General features: G+C 39.6%; 1 protein-coding gene across 1 annotated transcript in view; it reads right to left on the bottom strand.

The window, feature by feature from the left end:
- Window positions 1–8,957: 8,957 nt before the first annotated feature.
- The window catches only part of RAD54B (RAD54 homolog B), a 63,712-nt gene continuing 53,188 nt past the window's right edge, over window positions 8,958–19,481 (bottom strand). Inside the window, 8 exon segments of the mRNA XM_086464991.1 lie at window positions 8,958–8,975; window positions 8,977–9,185; window positions 12,297–12,497; window positions 12,801–12,867; window positions 14,147–14,408; window positions 16,557–16,732; window positions 18,071–18,361; window positions 18,959–19,098. Of these exon segments, the coding sequence (XP_086321117.1) occupies window positions 8,958–8,975; window positions 8,977–9,185; window positions 12,297–12,497; window positions 12,801–12,867; window positions 14,147–14,408; window positions 16,557–16,732; window positions 18,071–18,361; window positions 18,959–19,098 (1,364 nt within the window).

The following is a 19,481-nucleotide window of genomic DNA, read 5'->3' on the forward strand; positions in this document are numbered from 1 at the left end:
TCCTTTTGAGTTACGTTTTTCTTTATTGTACAGCTATGCAAAACATACAGAGAGACTCAATAACTAGACAAAGAGTCATTGCTACAAGCAGTTTGAGGAAAGCTGGTGCTACAATTTCAAGTGGCTTTCAGGTTTAGGCAGCCTTCCACTGTTCATCTGCATGCCACAGGCTCAGTGGTTAACACTGGCTTCTGGGAGCTGCCAATACACATTTAGTAAAAGGCCTCACACCCTTTCCAGGCTGCTTATTTCATACTGGTGGTAATAAGTTTCCCTCCACAAAGCAGGATTCCTGAATTCTTTCATCACATCAGATTTTAAAATCCCATTGTTCCTGAGTAGATTCTGATGTTCTACATCCATCGCAGGTTTTAGATCCCAAGAAGCTTTTGAAGATAGTCAGTGACTATTAGCCAGTCACAGACCTCGCAGATCTGTACTTTCTCCATGCTCCTGACACAGGCTAGGAGATCACTTACATTGGAAGGAGCCTTTGGAGTCATGTAGTCCAACCCTCCACTCAGAGCAGGGCCAACTTGAACGTTAGATCAGGTTGCTTAGGATTTTGTCTTGAAAACCACTAAGGATAGAGCTTCCACAGCCTTCTGGGAGGCCTCTTTCAGAGTTAATCTCTTTTGCTGTGGGTTTTTTTTTACTTTTCTTTATATCTAGTTGTGGTATAAAAGGGGTAACGAGTTTGATATGTGGCTGAGGGGACGCCCTACTGTTGAACCAGACAACAGTTTGTGTCTAAGGAAAAGGAAGAGGGGTAGGGAAACCTCTCCCATTGAACCAGCCCACAGTTTACATTTAAGAATACAGAGAGTAAGGAAACCCTCCTGTTGCATCGTGAAGTTCAGAGAGGACTCCCTTACTCTCCAAACTCCTTCAGAGAGTACGGTTAGATCAAATCTAGTCCCAGACTTTGTTAATGGCTTATGTCTAAAGGTATATGTAGTGTTGGTGTGTAACTTCCAGACTCCTTTTTTGTTCTTATTAATCTTACTCCAGAACCCTCAAAGGATTTTCACTGGGACAGTTTCGCAAGCCCCGTATTAGAGTCAACGTTTGCCTGCCAGAGCCCTCTCAGGGACTTCCATGGAAACAGTTTTGCAAAGTTGCAAATACAGGCAATTTATTAAGGCGACAGATGTAACAAGTTTGGAATTGCCATTGATAAATGCGCTCACACAAATGTAAATGTCATCTCAAAATATTAATGTACATCTCTATTGACTGCCATTAATCATATATACACTCTAACAAGTAAGCACTACAATAAGCAAGCATAGATCAAGTAAGCACTATAATTTATTAACATGACTCTCACCAAGAAGGTGACCCTGCTTGGGGAGAAGAGAGGTCCAGGCCTGTCAACCCATTCGGTAGTTGGAGTTCTTACCCTCCAAATAGAGGATTCTGAAGACTAATTTTAGACCTATTGATGAGGTGGGACTGAGTCATATCTCGTGTACTGATTGGCTCCTAGCAGGCTAATAGCGTTACTAACTGGGGGGGGAGGCAGGAAGCCAACGCTTGCTACAGATGTGGACTCCTTCGCCGGTATTGTTGGTACAACCTCTGGCAATTAGGCCCTGTCTCTTGTTTTGTTGATACAGCTCCTGGCTATAACACCTTCTCCTTCTCCCAGCAGTCGCAGTAATTGGACCAAGTTGTAAAACATCCAAATTGACAGGTCGTAAAATTTCCAACATCTGTGCTGTGTCTTGGCCAGATAAGCAAAATGGTCATCCTTCCTCCCCTGCTCAAACGATAAGTGCACTAGTTTGCCTGCATTCTGTCCAAGGCTGGTACAAAATAAGCACACTAATTGGCCTGCATCTTTGTTACACGGCAAGCTGGGCAGTTTTCACACACCAGTCAGAATTTTTCCTTCTGCAGTTCATAACTGTTGCCTCTTATCCTTTTGTTGTGCACCTCTGAAAAGAGCTCAGATCCATCTGCTCTCTAAACCCCAGGTCAGATGTCTGACCTCCTCCCTATACAGCCAAGTGTGGCAGGCAATTTAGTTAATGTATCTTCACACCGCTGCTGTCAGATGAAGAGTTATTAACCACACTTACGAGGTGGAACATAGAGACTAAAGACAACAACTAAAAGTCAAAGAAACAAAAGAGTCAAAGACATTTGCTAATTTGGAATGCCTCGTTAAGATAAACAGCACCGGATTTCCACATATGTAGAAAGCATAAATTCTGTTCACATCCACTACAACTCCATTTATTCCAGGATCACTGTCCGTCCTTTTAGCTGGATTAAGCAAGGAAACAGAAAATGTGTTCATGAGAGACCTCACTGCGGTGCATACGTACAAGGCCTTTAAATGTCCACAAGGCAACAGTAACCCCAAAAGCCTGCAGCTTGCAAAATAATATCTGTATCCTTTAAGAGATCATGTTGCAATGAAGGTTGCAAACATTTTCATCTGGATCACACTTTCCAATTTCCAGTGATTCACAAATGAACAGCAAAGAGAATTCAGTGACTCTAAAAGCTTATAGGCGTCAGCTGAGAGGAAACAATATCTTTACCAGTGACTTCACAGGCGTCTGCCAAAAGCAGGAGAATGGTGAGACTTGGCAATCACGGAATCACGGGGTGGAGAGCATCCTCCCTCCTTCCACCAAACTTGATGGTTCTTTCTTTTTAGTAGCAGCTAGTTCCAACCTTGATTTCTGCACCATCTCATCCCCACCCATCCTGCTCACTTAGCAGGACCTTGGACTTCTTTGGCTTCTCTACCTGACTCTGTACCCAATCTTAGGCTTTGCCTGCCCAGTCTCAGCCCTCTCTCCTACCTGTCCACCTCCTTGCTCCCCTAGGTCCCCTCCACTTCCTTGTCTCTGTGCCAAGCCTGATCTCACCAGTTTCTCATACCACCTTGGGTCTAGTTTTACTGCTCTGACCTGGTTCTTCTTCCTCCTTGAGGCAGACAGGATGTTGGTAGGCTGAGTTAGCACTCCGACGAGATGGTTCCTTGCTGTCAGCTGCTGCATTTGTGCCCTGCCCAGCAGTGAGCAACTGAAAGCAAGAATTACAGGAGGAATCCCTTGAAACAACTTGGGTTGTACTGTGTTTAGCCACTCTATGGAACGTGGTGTATTCATGCCCTGTTCACAGGAGTGAATGCAGCTCCTCAAACAGGTAAAACCTAGCAGTTCTGAGTCTGGTACAAGCCTGGTGTGGAAGAAAACAGGAGACATTTCAGCCTCTCAAAAGAAAGAAGTAGTTACCATACATACTCCTACTGCCTTTTTCTTGCAAATATTTATAAACTGGTGCAGATTCTAAGAGGAACAGTGAAAAACATGCTAATAAGGAAGTATGTCTTTTCCTCCCATCTCTTCCCACCTCTATTTTAAGTCCTAATGCAAAATATGAAGGCAAGAAGCATTTCAGCAGAAGGGTTTCCAGTTCTGGAATAAGGACAAAACAAACTGTTTTCTCCAACCCACAGCCTTAGGAATGGATCAGCCATTTTTGCTGAAGCTTTTGACCCAACAAAAACATAAATCAGCCTGGCAGCAGCAAACTGATGGGGGGAAAATTTAGCCCAAACAGGAAAAGTTTCGAAGTAACAAATTAATGAGAAAAGTGCTGTATAGCAGGAAGTGCTGGCCAGCTTTAGTGTTAGGAAGTACTGCTAACCCCTTCTACATCCGTAGTACGTATATTAAATCCACCATTAGTATGAGCTACCCACCAAGGTTCATCTACTTGACTCAATGATTTGGGCATCTAATCCAGATCCCAAGTCTGCAAGGTTTTAAATAAGCCTTGGCTCCTGCAGAGCTCTGTTGCTTCAATGAGACTGTGGAGACCTCTGTCCAAACCAGCTACAGGACAGGATGGACATCCCATCAAAGGCAACACCATCCAATGGGAGGGAGGAAATTCCAGGCTGCACTTCTGCTGTTGAGCAGGCTACATGCCTCAGAAGGAACCTTAAAAAGCCAAGGGTCACAAGGGAGTTCACTGTTACGTGACACAACTCACGCTCTAGAAAACTAAAGCCTGGGCCAAGGCAGTCATAATGAAGAGAGGGAAAAGGTCTTTGGCTAATTGACAGAAAATACCCAAAAAGCTAGCTTGCAGGGGCACAGGCTTTTGTCACAGTGGCTGACATTTTGCCTATTTGGAAGGAAATGAATTAGAGGAGAATGAAGAGCATATGTTGTCAAGTGGGTGTAAATTAAACTAAGCAAACAAAGGAGCACAGGGAGAACTCAGGCTGACATCAAGGCTGACAGAGAAGACAAGAAGGGGCTGGAAGTAGCGGCAGCTGCAGATGCTTTTAGACTGACATATTTCCTTCAAATTAGCTTAGATTTCCACACATTGATGAACGGTAGCAGCAACCAATGTACCCAACCACGGAAGTTTCTAGCAGAATACCCACCAGTTGGTTGCAGTGTTCAGTACTACTTATCTGTGTCCTGACTCATGCTGCTTGTGCAAACACGTATTGCCCCTTGAGTGGAACGCTGAGTCGTACAATATAAGCCGTGTAAGTACCTATGTCTACAAAAGCAGACTTGCTTTTATACTAATAGCACACAAAACCTTGTTAAAAACAGATTTCAATTCAGCTTATTCTTCAGTTACTCTATAAAGCCAAAAGTCATTTTCCTCATTGTTCTTTATAGCCTTCTCAGATCTTCTAGCCACAAACACATCATTTATTTGAGCCACACATAAACAACCATGATTTACGTCAACTTTTCATTCAATGGAAAGCGCATGAAAGAGTGACTTTCCTCCTGTGTGTTACTTGCCTGCAAGGACTGCAGTCTCTTTTTGCGAATTGCTGGTGGTAACCCCAAGCAGTTGTCAAAGCTTGTTCCATATTTGGCATTTTAAGAAATTTCCGTGAGTTTATTCCATTACAGAATCATTCAGTCACCATTTTGCACCTTTTTTGCACCAGATGATGAGTTAAAGAACTTCACGATCTCTGAAAAAGGCAGACCCTTAACTGGACTTGATGTCAACCTCTTGTCAGAATACAAGATGTATCTACTGCAGTTGCCATGCAAACTTGTATGACACCCAAAGCTTGTTATGTGGTTCCTTGTCTGACAATAAGTAGATAGAGTTATAATTCAGATTACTATTCTGCAAGTGAATAATGATATAAGGTCACCATTTCAATCCCAAAAAAAACCTGGGCCAGGATGGATAAAAGCTGAATCAACAAAAACAGTCATACGAAACCAGTTAAAAAAAACCTTGCTGCAATATACAAAAATAAATAAAACACCACTCCTTCTGCTTTTTAAAGTCAGGGTAGGTCTCAGTCAAGAACATGAAGTACGTTTGTCTTTTTGGCAGTATGCCCTATACCAGAAGTAACAGAATTTCTCCAAAATCCCCTCCTCCCATCTAAGAGCTGGCAAGGAACACAATATTGATTGCTGAATCTGAGGGCTGGTTGACAACCCTCCTTGCCCAGCGTGATTCAGAGCCCTGCAGTAGCCATTCTAAGATTAGCAGACCATCCCCTAAAATCACGTGGTTTTGGGATCTGTTCTCCTGACAGGGTGAGCACTCCTCTCTGGGCCTGCTGGTGCAAAGCAGCTCAGATCGGTGTCACTCATCAGAGTGCCCTGAGACACATCTCGGCTCAGAGGGAGCGCACCCTGACTTGATAACCCTCACATCTCACACCTATAAAGGCACTGGGATGTTTAGCTGGCACTGCACTTGCCACTTGCTGCCTCAGGCATATTTCTATGCTGATTCTGCAGCACTAATAAATGTCAAATACTGGCAATCTTTGCTTAGCATTTCTTGAAAAAGTACGCTGCTTGCCATTGTGCTTACACTTGTAGTTTCTGCTGCTCTTCATGCCGCACCGATGGAGCCACCATTTGAGAACTATTGTTAAGCAGACTTGCCTTATTCTTTGGCGTGGGTTTAGAAGAACTACCACTCAGTAGATGAATATTTGCATCCTTCAAAAAACTGGAAAAGGCAACCAAGTACATGAATCAACATCTTGTATTTCAATCATTGCACTAGAACACAGCCATGGCTTCAACAGCTCTTGCCTCTCCCTTTCTGCAGAGCAAGTCTTGGATCTAGGAGACTAGGAGTAATTGGTGGGGCCATGCAACATAAACTACATAGTGCTTTACTGCTGGTATCACTCACAGCGAATACAGAAGCCACATCTGAGACCCTCTGCTAGGATCTGATACTCGCCTTTCAGCACCAGTCACCTTCCCCATCCTTTGGGGTTTCACAACCGTTAAGAGAAGGGGCAACGTGACCTTGTACATGCTTGAAATCCTATATATACCTCATCAGTCAACAGTCAGATTAGGGTAAACTCACCACAAGGACTTAGTAGACATTTCTCACCTATGGGTGAAGAAATTCACATGTCCATGTGCTGCAGAAAATGCTGATTATTATACTATGATTATGGGGGGCTAGTTTCATTTTGCAGGCTACTGCAGACTACTGTGGGAGAATCACAGATGGTGTAATAAATTAGAGTCTGTATGCATGCTTCCTATATTTTCCACAACATATTCTTCCAGTGAGAAGCATAATTTTCCAGGATGCATCAAATTTCAGAATCAGATTTTCAATCTGCATCACGTGTAATGCCACATGCAATCAAGTCGTGAAGGGTTAACAAGGGGTGTACCTTTGGCTGGCTGGGTGGATGCTGGAGGAGCCTTCCACTGAGCACCACCATGCAGCTGCTGCTGCCAGAGATCTGGGTCAGCTTGGCATAGAGAGGACAGACAGGGAATCAGACCGAAGCTGTAACTGGCAGTGCCTGTGTTTGTATAGGCCGCTTTGGGCTTCCTAACCTTGAAGCAACATTACTTATGTGACAGCCCAGCTGCCAGAAACCCCGCCCAGAACAAGGATCTGAGCCTGGATCACCTTCACACACACAGCAGTATGGTTCATCTGGGGGCTCATCTCCTCTGGCCTCCCAAGAGCTCCATGGCGGTCTAGCGCCAGCTTTTAATGTATTTATTTAAAAACTGCCCAAAAATAGCTACCCTAGAGACAAGCAATTAAAGGGCTTCTCTGCCAGACCTGTGCTCTGCCAGCATGCAGCTACCGCTGCATTGTGTGGAGCGGTGCGTGACGTGACAGCAAGCAGGATTGTCTGAGGGCTCAACAGGCGAGGGGAGGTGGCCTGCTGAGATACCCCTGGGGGACTGCCTTAGGCAGAGAAGATGAAACATGGCACGGTGTGCATCCTGGAGCAAACTTCCTTCTCTTATTTGCCCAGGTTTCCTCAAGGGCACTGCCAGCTGGTTTGCTCCAAGAGAGCAGAGAATGCCAGCACGCTTCCTGCGACAGGGACAGGAGTGCAACCTACAGAAACCTATGGGCAGCACGGATCAAAGTGTGATCAGCCTCAGATAATTATTAATTACAGTAATAATTATTATACAGATTGGCTAGAATCTCTTTCTGGAGTTAAGAAGCTGCAGGCAAACCTTGCCCTTGCTAATTAAAATAAGCTGTGGGAGCCAGAAGATATCAGACAGCCTTTGTCTAATAGTGAATGGGCACCACAGCAGCACAGCACCTGGGTAAGCATGACTGCCACACTTCACCATATCCAGGGTGAAGAACAGGCTCTTTAACAGCCTGCCTAAAATGTTAAAGGATTAAACTGTACCTATTAACATAATTCTAATCGTTACCAAGAACACAATTTGCATGCGACTGATCACTTTCTCAATCATTCTCTCACTTTGGTCTTCATTATTTTCTGGTGTCATTCAGCATTTAGAGTCAAAGGAAACTCAAAAAACCCTCTGAAATAAATGTGGATGGTGAAGGGAGGTCAGCGCTTGTGACTTTCAGTTCCCAAACTGCATCAAAATGCAAGGAAAATGTTTGATGATGGGTTAGGGTGGACTATGAACTCAGTGACAGAAACAGCGAACCCTAACTTATAACAGAGAAGAGACCAATTTTAACTGTTTTCCGAAAGTTGGTTGGACATTTAGCCACTGATATCACATGTACCAAATACCAAGAGGTTGTACATCACATGGCACAATGCAGGATTACCACCCTGCCCTATTCTTCCTCAAGGTCTTTCAAATACTCTAAGTTTGCAATATTTCTGAAAATTATCCAACCTTCTGTTCTACTGTGCCTTTCAAAGTACTTCACTTAAAAGCTGTAAACTGATTTCAAACTTTTGCACCTTCAAAGGAGGAAAATATAGTCATTAAAAAGTATACCATGAAAATATGCTCAGTACTCCAGTGTTTGGCAAAAAGTGTCCTTAAAAGGAGTTAGCTAAACGCAGACAAGCCTGTACTCTGTATATCTGAGAAATAACGTTTTTTATTTTCCCAAGTAAAAGCAATAACAGAATTTCAGAACATTTTGACACAGTATCGAGCTGTGGTTTTGGAATTTTGGGCCTTAGTGGCTATTGCTCTGAGTTTCATTAAATTGTAAATTCAAGGCAACAACCTACTTTATTATAAAGCCACATTTATACAGATATGTAACTTTTCACTGTCAAAACAAAAATCCAACCAGAGTCTTGCTACCAGCACATACATGTATATAGCACTGCCTAATCTTATAAAATTTGGCTGAAAAGTTGCCAGCTTTACAAGCAATAAATCATTATGATCAAATGAAAACTATAAAACAAAGTAGACATAGACAGGAATGTCCATAAACCCAATCTTACTAATTATGATATCAAAGGAAGAGAACACTGGAAAGCAAAGTTAGTCTTAAAAATCTGTATGATTATTATAGTGAGTATGACTAACTTAGTAATAACTGTAACTTTGTACAAACACCAGGAATCACGTTTACCCAGAAACCTCGTCAGAAATACACAAAACAGAACTTGGCAAAAAGAATAAAAGGTAACTGCACATCAGCTGTTTACCTCTGAGGAGGAGGACACAAGTGGTAGGGAGAGACACTTAAGTTTTATTAGGTGGGGGAAGTTGGACTGGTTACATTCTGGAAAATGAAAGAAACATTCCCTTTTATCCTTTCAAGGAAAGGATCAGTGAGAGTCTGATGTTGCCCAGAGAAATGTTTCCATTGCATCAACTGTGACATGGAGAGTGGTTTCTTTGAATTAGGCTTCCCATGTTTTTGTCCAAGCTGGCAACTTCTAGATTCAGAAGGCTTTTCTGAGGAAGGATCTGAAAAAAATGATGCAGTGGACTAATCAGAGAAAACTAAGACAGAAACTTTCAGTCTGAATCAATAAGCCAGTTGGCGGTAACAAATGAGAGAAAATAGGACAGCATATATAATCCTTGTGAGTCCATGAAACCCAAACATATGTATCCACAGCAAGAGGGGAAAGGCTGTTTCTTGCTCATTGATTGAGTTTATCAAAATCACCATATGCTAGCATACAGACAAATCCTTTTACACATGGATGGGAAAGGAAGTATCTTATCTGGCAATTTCCCTTCTTCTCTCTTCCTAATTCTGTGACATTTGGGCTGCTCCCATTCTTTAAGTAAATCTGAATCTAGAGGTAGGTTGCAGCAAAGTTCATGCTAGTTTCTATTTCGTCCCAGAGGAGTCATTCCAACCAGCTAAGAACAGTTTGAATAGCTATTTCATTGACCCAGCACACTAGAGCTGTGCACTCTGTACATCCAGATTACGCCAAGTTGTTCAATACACACAATATTGTATACTGCACATCACAGTAAGGAAAAGACTATTGCTGTGAAGCACGAAGAGAGGAATTCACTTCTGACAAAGAATCCTAAATCCCCAAACAGTACCAGGTCATTGTAGGGTATGTCACGCATTGCTGGCTTCATGATTCATCTGATGCATGCGATAAATGAAGAAATCATTTTGGATGGGAAAAAAATAGCTGTTATTGGCTTAAAACTTGTCGTCAAATGTTTTCATAGCAGTGTTACATGCTCCTTAGGAAAGACCAGAGATATGAGCAATATGATGACTCAGAGTATTCTTGAGGTTATTTAAACTATTGGAGAGCCCATTAAGACTCATATATGCATGACTTTCCTTTTGACTGACATATGATGCACATTTGCACTAGACTTGAAGCATATTTTTCCTGGCCAGAAGAAAATTTAGAATAGATGCACTTCTCAAGTCTTTACAAATTCTGCATTTCTAACTCCATAAATTATGCCACAATCAGGTAAAACAATAGCCTTACAGCTTTGCAGCTGATGTGAAAGTCGGTAGAATAGCAAGCAACCCATCTGCATGATCCATGCACAGTTTATTTCTTCAAGACTCCTGTGGTTTCCTAAAGATGGCGCTAGTGCGAATGGACAACAGGAGCTTGATCAAGAGTATGCAGTCTCATTGGCATATCTAATAGCGATCACTATGAAACGTTCTTATGTTGTGAAGTCTGTATTATATTGTTTGGCCCCTCTTTAGTTTATCTTTTGAATAGTTTGTCTTTTGAATCATACTTGTGAGAAATGGAGGAGACAAACCGGTGAAAGTTCCTGGCCTTTTCTGTGCACCAGTAACTATCCCCAGTAACCTGGAATCTGGTTCCCTGAAGAAGTAATTTGACAGCTTTCTTTTCTGAGGAAAGGCAAAGAGACCAAGTACTGGTAGCTGCATTCTGGGGTGATCAAACTGAAGACCATGACTCACAACTATTCGACTAGGGAACTGATGAGCCAGTTTGTCCTCTGCTCCTTAGGAAATCAAAGCTTCCCCTCACTCTATCTATCATTTCCACCACTTAAGTCTAAGAAAAACCTTCAGGTTTTTCCTTTATTTACTGCCAAAAGGTTCTGTTCACTGGGACCAAGATATAATTACCCTTGCAGAAGTGCTGGTTGCAGGATCCAAGAGACCAATGCTGGGGTTGAAATGATGGAACCAGTATGTGTTCAAAGCATAAGATAAGCAGTCAAGAGTGTTCAGACAATTGAAAAACATTAAATAAAATTCTATGCACCAGTGCTTATCACAGTAACAACGTAAAATGTCTCTGGATTTCTGCAGTCCAGGAGCTCTACCTGCCTCACTGCACTCCAGTGAGAAAATCTCGCTAACATTTAACACTAAAGGTGCCTTTTCCGCACAGATCCTGTAGTAGTGCCTAAGTGGAGACTGGTATATTTTAGAACATCATGTACTCATGCAAAACCAGAAGGTCTAATTTTTCAGTCATTAAAGAAAGATACAAAGACAATGAAATCAGCATGTGGAGCAAAAAAGGAGAAAGTAAAATTCTTATGGCTACAGAAACACTGTGCTGTTACTAGCTAAGTCCTCCCCATTTTGGGTAGGAGGAGATGAGAAAGGAAGACAACTCCGGTCTATTACCTGGAGACATGCAAGCCAGCAGGCAAAATAGCCTCATTGGGTCTGTATTACTTAATTTCTTGGCCATGTCTGTTGAGAACATGCACTCTTGTACCGTTCTTTGGTTCTTTTTATTGCGGAATCTGTGTGCATTTAGAAGGTATCAGTATTGGTACCTCACTATCACACCTGTAAATACATGGTGTACGAATTTGGATGTACACGGATATTTCATGGCCAAAGGAAAGAAATGTACCAGGGCAACAGACACTTTCCTTTAAGAAACCAGATGAGCTATAAAAATTAAAATGCATAAGATGTAAACATAACTTACGATAAATCTTTTTTTAATTCTGCTTCTAACTTAAACCTATATACCTGTATGCAGCAAGGTATTAAAACAATTTTGATATGCCAAAAGAACAAGAGACAGGTTCCTACAGAAAGGACAGATGCAAATATTTGCAACTTGGCATTACAAGTGCCAGAAGATCTTCAAGCATTTCTCAAAGAACTATGTTAATCGTCCTGTATCAGCTTCTGTTAATAACTGTGAAATGAAGGTTTATATTCAGAGATCTGGCATAGATCTTCATCTAGTATAGCTGTCCTCAGATAACCAGCTTTTGAACTAGCCCTTACCAGCTACTCATTACTGTCCTTGGATATTTAGAAACAGAACACCACATAGTGTCATTTGGTTGTAACGAATCACTGGTTGAGCTGGCCATAGCTAATTCAACGATTTAAGAGGCATGATACATGAATTGGTTGTTACTGCAAGGAATGAATCTTTTCTCCTCTTCATCTTGTGAAGGGCTCCTATGAATTAGAAAAATCAGCCAACATCTGGAAGATCCCATACTGAACCTCATTACTTCAATCCTATTTTACTGAGCATCAAAGTTTTCTCCAGTGACAGATTATATATTCACAATGGATGTACCTTCTCAGCAATGGCCAGAGACAATGAAAAAGAAACTCACTTTGATGGTCTTTCTTTCCCATGCAGTCACACTCAAGCAAGTCATGGGTAACACAGCTGGAATCTTCATGAAGAGTAAAGAGATTTCTAAGTTCCTCAATGGAAAAATGGATGTGTTCAGATGTCTTTGAAAGGTCTACAACTGCCCCAGAAAGGTCTTGTTTGCTGATCTGTCTTTGATAAATCTTTTCTTCTATTGAGCCTACATTGAAAAAAAACCAAAACACACTGGGATAATTTTTGACCAGTACTCATCAATAAGAAAAGACAAATCCATTTCTTAATAACAATATTCATAGGAAATGCTAGAACACTATTTTCAGTTATTCAAGCAAAAGCAAAGCCAAAGGTAAATGAATCCATGTGATGTCTCCATTTTAACGGAATTCAGAACCAATAATATATATTTTTAAAGAATGAATGATTTCCAAAAACCCTCCCTCCCTTTCTTTTACGGACAAAATTTCAATAGCTGTCTCACTCTAGGGTGTGTTTGAGCACTGACCTGTGGTTAGCAGTCGGTAGATATACACAGGACGTTTCTGACCATCTCTCCACACTCTAGCCATTGCCTGAAGAAAGCAAAAAGATGAAAAGCATTAACAGCCTACTATACAACGGTATTTCAACTACAAGTTGTAGCCTTTGCTGATCAAATTACCAGTTCTGCTAGCTCATTCAAAAAGACGTTGTCCAAAGAAAGCATTCCTCAATAACTGTTTGACAGGTTTTATAAGTCTTCTGGTACTAACTGTAAATAATTTTGAAAATACAATTTACTTTCTGCCACTTATGCTCCCCTTTCTTTCTGTGTACTCCAGTAGGAAAGCAGGGGTGCAACTCTTTCCTGTCAGAAATCCCCTCTTTGTATTTGTTTCCCAAGCATTAGCAACTGTTTAATATTTCAGGAATACTCATCATTCTCGCTCACCCCCAAAATTATTTTTTGCCACAACACACCTTTAAAATACATCTTTAAAAATTACTTTTCCATTTCTTTTAAAGTTGCAAAATTAGTGTTTCACACCTCCTTTAATCCTTAAACAAAGAAAATGTAAATGAGGACTTTTTTTCAAACTGATTTTTTTCAAAAATGTACGGGTTACACCTACATACTGGATACAAGTACCCACAATATGGTTTGTGGTCTTTGTCAACCTGTAGGAATTCTGACTGATTTAGCAGACAGTGTTTCAAGCAACAAAAGTAGTGACCACACGAGGGTACTAATTCACACTTGGAACAGGAGCAGGGCCAAGAATCAGAGCTTATTTCAGGTATTAAGCACACAGCATTACTCTACAATAAAAAGTTTCTTACTGCATTTATAAAAAGATTTTTTCAAACTGTTATTGTTCAGGACTATTCTAACTCAACACTATTACAAGAATAGCACAGCACTGGCTTTGTTTTCTTTCTTTTGGCATCCTTGCCACATGATTTTCTCACTCTCTTAATTCTGATCAGAACCCTTCCCTTCTTCTTGGGTATTGCACATCGACAGCAACATTTGCTACACAGTCTAACCATGTTTTTCTTTTCTTTTCAGAAACACAGTAACTTTCCAGTTAAAAAGAGGTCAGGAGACAAACAGGATACATGACTTACTCCTCCAAAGAAACCAGAATTTAATCTTTTCATTTTTTACTGCAAGAGGGCTTCTAATGATCCAAATATATATAATACAACAGAAAAATATTTCTTCTTCTCAGAAAGAGTTTTCCTTCAGTATTGTACTTCTCCAGATGCAATGTGATAATTGGGTAGACATGCAAAGTCAGGCGTTTCAAAATCAATCAAGAAATCGTTTGATGCCCATCCCAACCCACATGTACACAGTTGTTACCAGACCTGAATATCTGTAGCTGGATTCCAGTCGATATCATACAGGATCAAATGAGATGCTCCAATCAGATTCAGTCCTACTCCACCAGCCTTTGAACTCAGCAGAAAGATAAAAGCTGGACTGAATTTACTATTAAAAGTATCAACAATCTGTTGTCTCTGGGAGACAGGAGTATGTCCATCAAGTCTAGTATAAGAGTATCCATAACGTTTGCATGTCTCTTGTAATATGTTTAATGTCTGAGTGTAATTGGATACCAGTACAACTCTGTCAAACAGTAAAAGAAAGTTATCTTATCATCTTAGACCTTGGTAAAGTTAAAGTCCAATCACAAATTACTGAAGACATCTAAGAAAATAAAATTATAAGTCAAGAAAGAATTACACATCAACCTGAGGTTATTTCCCAAGAAATAAAACATTTCCTATTAATTTGAAGCACATACTAGATTTGGACACATTATACATACTGTCAAGCATTCAAATATTAAACAATGAATGGTTTCATTTGCAACAGAATTTGGCATAATTCACAGATTGCAGGGATCCAGAACCAACCACAAAGATTAGGGTGGGTTTTTTTTAAATCTCTATTTATACAAAATAGCTGTTGTTAAGGCAGCATTTGCAGAGGGTGTTGTAGCAGCTAATAAATAATATATATATATATAACTCTACTTACTGAAAAAGCTACTGTGAACTCCTATAGACAACCTTGGAAAAGTATAATAAATAAAATAATGAAAGTCAAATAGGAAAGCAGTGACTCCTACATTTTACGACTGAAAAGAACTGGGATGAAGGACAGTGAAAGATACAACAAACAATATAGTCTGGATTTTTGTTGTTACTTATTTTAAAGCAAAATCAGTCTAATCGCTTACATCAGTCTAATGGCCCATACTACGTCAGTCTTTTTTCTCCGAAATTTTGAGTAACTAGAATTTCTACCCTCCCAGATATCAAGGATGATTCCACTCAGTGGCCAAGGAAAGATCTTTTGAATTTAAGCCATAAATAAAGTAATAAGGACAGTTAGGGCATCTTCTGCCAGATCTTGTTTGGAGGTCTTCTATAATCTAAACTAAATGTAACAAAATCCATCAAAGGTGCTTCATTTTTTTAAATTATTTTGATTAAAAACAAGTACTGAAGAACTAGACAAAAAAATTCAGGGAAAACCTGATAAATTAACATTTTAAAATTGTTTTAAAGTATTTTTATTATTGCACTTTACAATTGAATTACATCCAAGACTTGTTTGTAAAGACTTTGCAAGATTGATTCTTTTTGTCACTCAAGACCAAATTCACACTTTTGTTTTCACTCAAAAATAGAATATAAACTTCAGAAAAGGACTGGAATTCAGCCTGTATATTGCAAAAACTATTTAGTACTAATGAGAGCAGAAAACAAATGAAAAGAAACATGAACAGCACTGAATTAGAGCAACAGAACTTTTAAAGGTATAAAATAATGCCTCAACCAGCTGTAATTCAGCAGCTCCTATAGCACTGATACAGGGAGAGGTGCTTTTTCCTGATACCCTTGTTTCTTTTGACCTACAAGAAATAAGGCCAGTACGTTTAGATATTTAGTTGTTGGTGGTTTCAATGGATGTTAGGCATCTAAACTCCAACAACAGGCTCAGTAAAAAGAGAGTATCTTCAAATTCCATTACATCAGTTCCAAAAGATCAGTTGTTACTTCCCACTACTGAAGTACAGCATGTTAAGCATCAGTTTAAATGAAAGTTAAAAGCTAAATACTCTTGGAATAGCCAGGCTTTAAGGCATGAGCCCATAAAAAAGTTATCAAGGGACACAAGGTCATGTGAGATTTCCATGAATCAGCAATGGCACAGTAATTAACCACGTGCATCCTATCACCCCATGATAAACAGAGGTTTTCCTACATGTCAGTGGCATTTAGCACGGGGAAAATAAGCAGTTGCTGTATAAGTTCATCTGTTGAGACTGGTTACCCTGGACAGAAAAGGCAGCAAGCACTAAGCAGTTAAATGCGACTAAAGAGGAAATAACTTATAATCTAGTAATTAAAAATATTTTAGTGCAATTTAAAATATTTAATACATTAATACATCTCCTCAAGGAGATACAAAGCATGGGAAAATCTCCACAAGTAAGGATATTATGACATAGTACATCTACGAAAAAGACAAGTACCTTTATCTGGAAAAAGTATCTTTGAAAATTATGTCAAATCATGCTGCAAATCCTAGTTTAGTAAATTAACAAGGAAGAGCCAGGAGTACAACGCAGAAATATGCTTGGTACCCCTGCAAACAGTCGCAGTACCTTTGTTCTGAATATTACATCCCCATGCACGTGGAAAGCAAAACAACATCCAGAAGGTCACTCCCATTATCTCCCTTTTACCTTTCTTTCATACTTGCCTTTCGGAAGAGTTGAGCTCATGGACTGCTGCTAACAAATTCACCAGCACCTGCAATTTCCCTGAATCAGTTTCAGAGAAAGTGTCCGAAGTATACTCTTGTGGAAAGACATCTATTAGACCTTCGTAGAGGCTGGACTCATCATGTTCATCAGACACAGGGTCACAGCCTTTTTCCTATTGAAAATACAATGATTCAAGTTCTGTATTGCCTCCAACATGCTTTGGGTTTTTTTAAAATTTTGCTATACTTTTCTTACAAAGACAAAAGGAGCTATCAAAAGCTGCCACAAAGTAGTGTATCATGTGAGCACAACTACCTCCCCAATACTGGGTTTAAAGCACAGTCTTAAAATAATGATAGTGTTTATTTTAGTTTACACCCCCTAATCTAAGCTGTTGTTTGCAGCTGAGTAAAGTTTAAATACTTAAAACTAAAAAATGAGGTTTACTTCTATTTCTCCACTTAAACAGCCACACAGATGTACATTCACAGCAAAGCCGTATCTAAAATTGGGGGGGGAATCAATACTTTTGTTTATTCTTTCTCAATCCCATAATACCTTATTATGGAACCTCTCATTGACTTTTTTTAGGAAGATACTGTCACTAAGATTCAATTATGCAACTGGAAATGAAGAAAAGCTAGCAGGTAAAAACAATAAAATAAAAGAAATACAGGTAATATTTTGCTGCAATTTGAAAATCAATGTTTCACAGGGAGGAAAACACCAAACTACTCAAAAGTCAAAACCACAATGGCAATAAATGACTTGCACATATAGCCCTTTCCATCCCTATAGTTTCTAAAGGCTTATGCTTTTACTTACAAAAAATTTCTAATGCTTATAAAAGCAATGACCTTTACTTGGCAGTGTTGAACGATACAGGGAGGTCTGTGCTGTGGGTACTCCTACAAAGTCATGAAGTACGTCTTTTAAGATTTACATTTCCACCCACCTTACTTGGACTTTGACTAGTTGCTATAGAAGTTAGTATTAACAACTTCTAACTATCACATTATTTGCCTATAGGAATGAGAACATTTCCATAGAAATAACAAGGTGTACAGCATGATAGGATCCCAGGAGAAGTGGAAATGGAGACATCTAGTACCACTGACATCTCGAGCCTGAGCTTAAGAGAGTAAAACTATCAAGTGGACATGGAGGTTTCAGAGGAATCAGCAGATAGAGTACGCTGAATAATCTCTAGCTAATGGTGTTCTTTGTAAAATTCATTTATATGGTTTTTTACAAATACTCAGAGACAAGATTAAGAGGGAAAAATCATGAAGAACAAGAAAATACCGTAAGACAATAGGAAACTGGGGAGATACCTTCTCTGAGTACATTCAGATTTCCTAACGTTTATGTTTTTGAAAGCAGATTGTACGTGAGAAGAGCATATGGAAATGACCTGAAGTAACATGCACATTGACCATGATATAGTTTTAGTGACCTTTGCCTGCTGCAATGTCTAATTGCAGGCACCCACCCCCACGGGAACAGATACCTTTATAGCTTTAAACAGAAGACAGGGATGATTGCAGAGTTTTTTCAAAGCTCCTATACATATTAGGTGAGGACTGTTTTCTAGCCTGCCTTGCAGACAGGACCTAATAACTCGAGAACTGAGCAGTTTTCGATACAATTCAAGTTGCAGTGCTGTTGGTCGGCAGAAGATTATGCTTTCCTTTTTGGGGGGCAGAAATTGGTTTATAGCCTCTTGAGTTCTCCTAAGAATAAAGAGCCCAGTGAGGCGTGTGAGTTCTGCTGCTCTTTTTTCTCCTAATTCCTTTTCCTCCTAAAAGAACAAAGCACAAAATTAATTATAATCTTGCATTTCATCATAATAATTTTTTGTACAATTTTAATTAGGTAGTTAAAGAACATTTCAAATGTAGGATACCACTTTCTGACATGGGACTGTAATGATCAATTCTTCTCCACTTAGTACCACTGCATTAGCTTAATTTTAGGTCTGGTTTCTGAAGTCTTAAACAAAGGAAAATAATGTCCCAGAAGATATCCAAGCCTCAAATTATGTCCCAGAATTTCTTGATTGATGCAATAAAATCAAGCAGATTTTGCAGTACTGTGGAGAAACTAAGAATGAATAAAGTATCATCACATGGTCATACACATGGCATTTTTGGGAATGCAAGGTGTTGGAAGAGCAATTTTTGCCTGATAACTGATAGGCAGATGAAATGCTGTGATCTCAACATGCACGTATATTCCTCCAGCTCCCTTTGGAGAACAACTGATTTAATTTCAAAGAGGAAAGTGAAAAGCTTTTGCTACTATTAGTCCTGAGCTTTATTTTATTCCATAGAAAGCTTTTTTCACAGAGCTGTCTATGAATTTTCTTCTATAACTGCATTCTTTTTTAAAAACATACCTTTGTGGCTGAAGGTTCTCTAGACCTGACAATTGGTTCCTCATATATCTTTCTATATGTGGATAAAGAACCAAGTATTCCTGGATTCACAAACTCTATTAATGCATAAAACTCTTGCAAGTCATTTTGGATTGGAGTACCTGGACAGAGAACAAAATAATTCCATACTTGGTAACTTTTTCCTGAAAACTATAGAAGTACAATTGTTGAATGCAGGGTTTAATGTTGAGAATGCTTTGTTTCAATGCAAATTACTCAGAGAACTGAATTAATCTAGCACTTTATCATTATTAATAAACTACTGTTCCCCTAACTAAACAGAATGCACATTTAGTAGTTTTGACAAAGGAATTAAAAAAGTCAAGTTCTAAATCAATTTTATTAAATAACTACAAAGGAAAACAATGTGTGTATGTAAACAGAGTCCTGATTCCCTTACGGAAGTTCCCAGGCTTCTTGCCTGTCTGTGAAATTAAACAAATTTTGCACTTATCTTAAAAAAAAATCGGAAATAATCTGTTTT

The sequence above is a fragment of the Leptosomus discolor genome, chromosome 5, assembly GCF_034619465.1.
Source record: "Leptosomus discolor isolate bLepDis1 chromosome 5, bLepDis1.hap2, whole genome shotgun sequence".
NCBI classification, from domain to species: domain Eukaryota; kingdom Metazoa; phylum Chordata; class Aves; order Leptosomiformes; family Leptosomidae; genus Leptosomus; species Leptosomus discolor.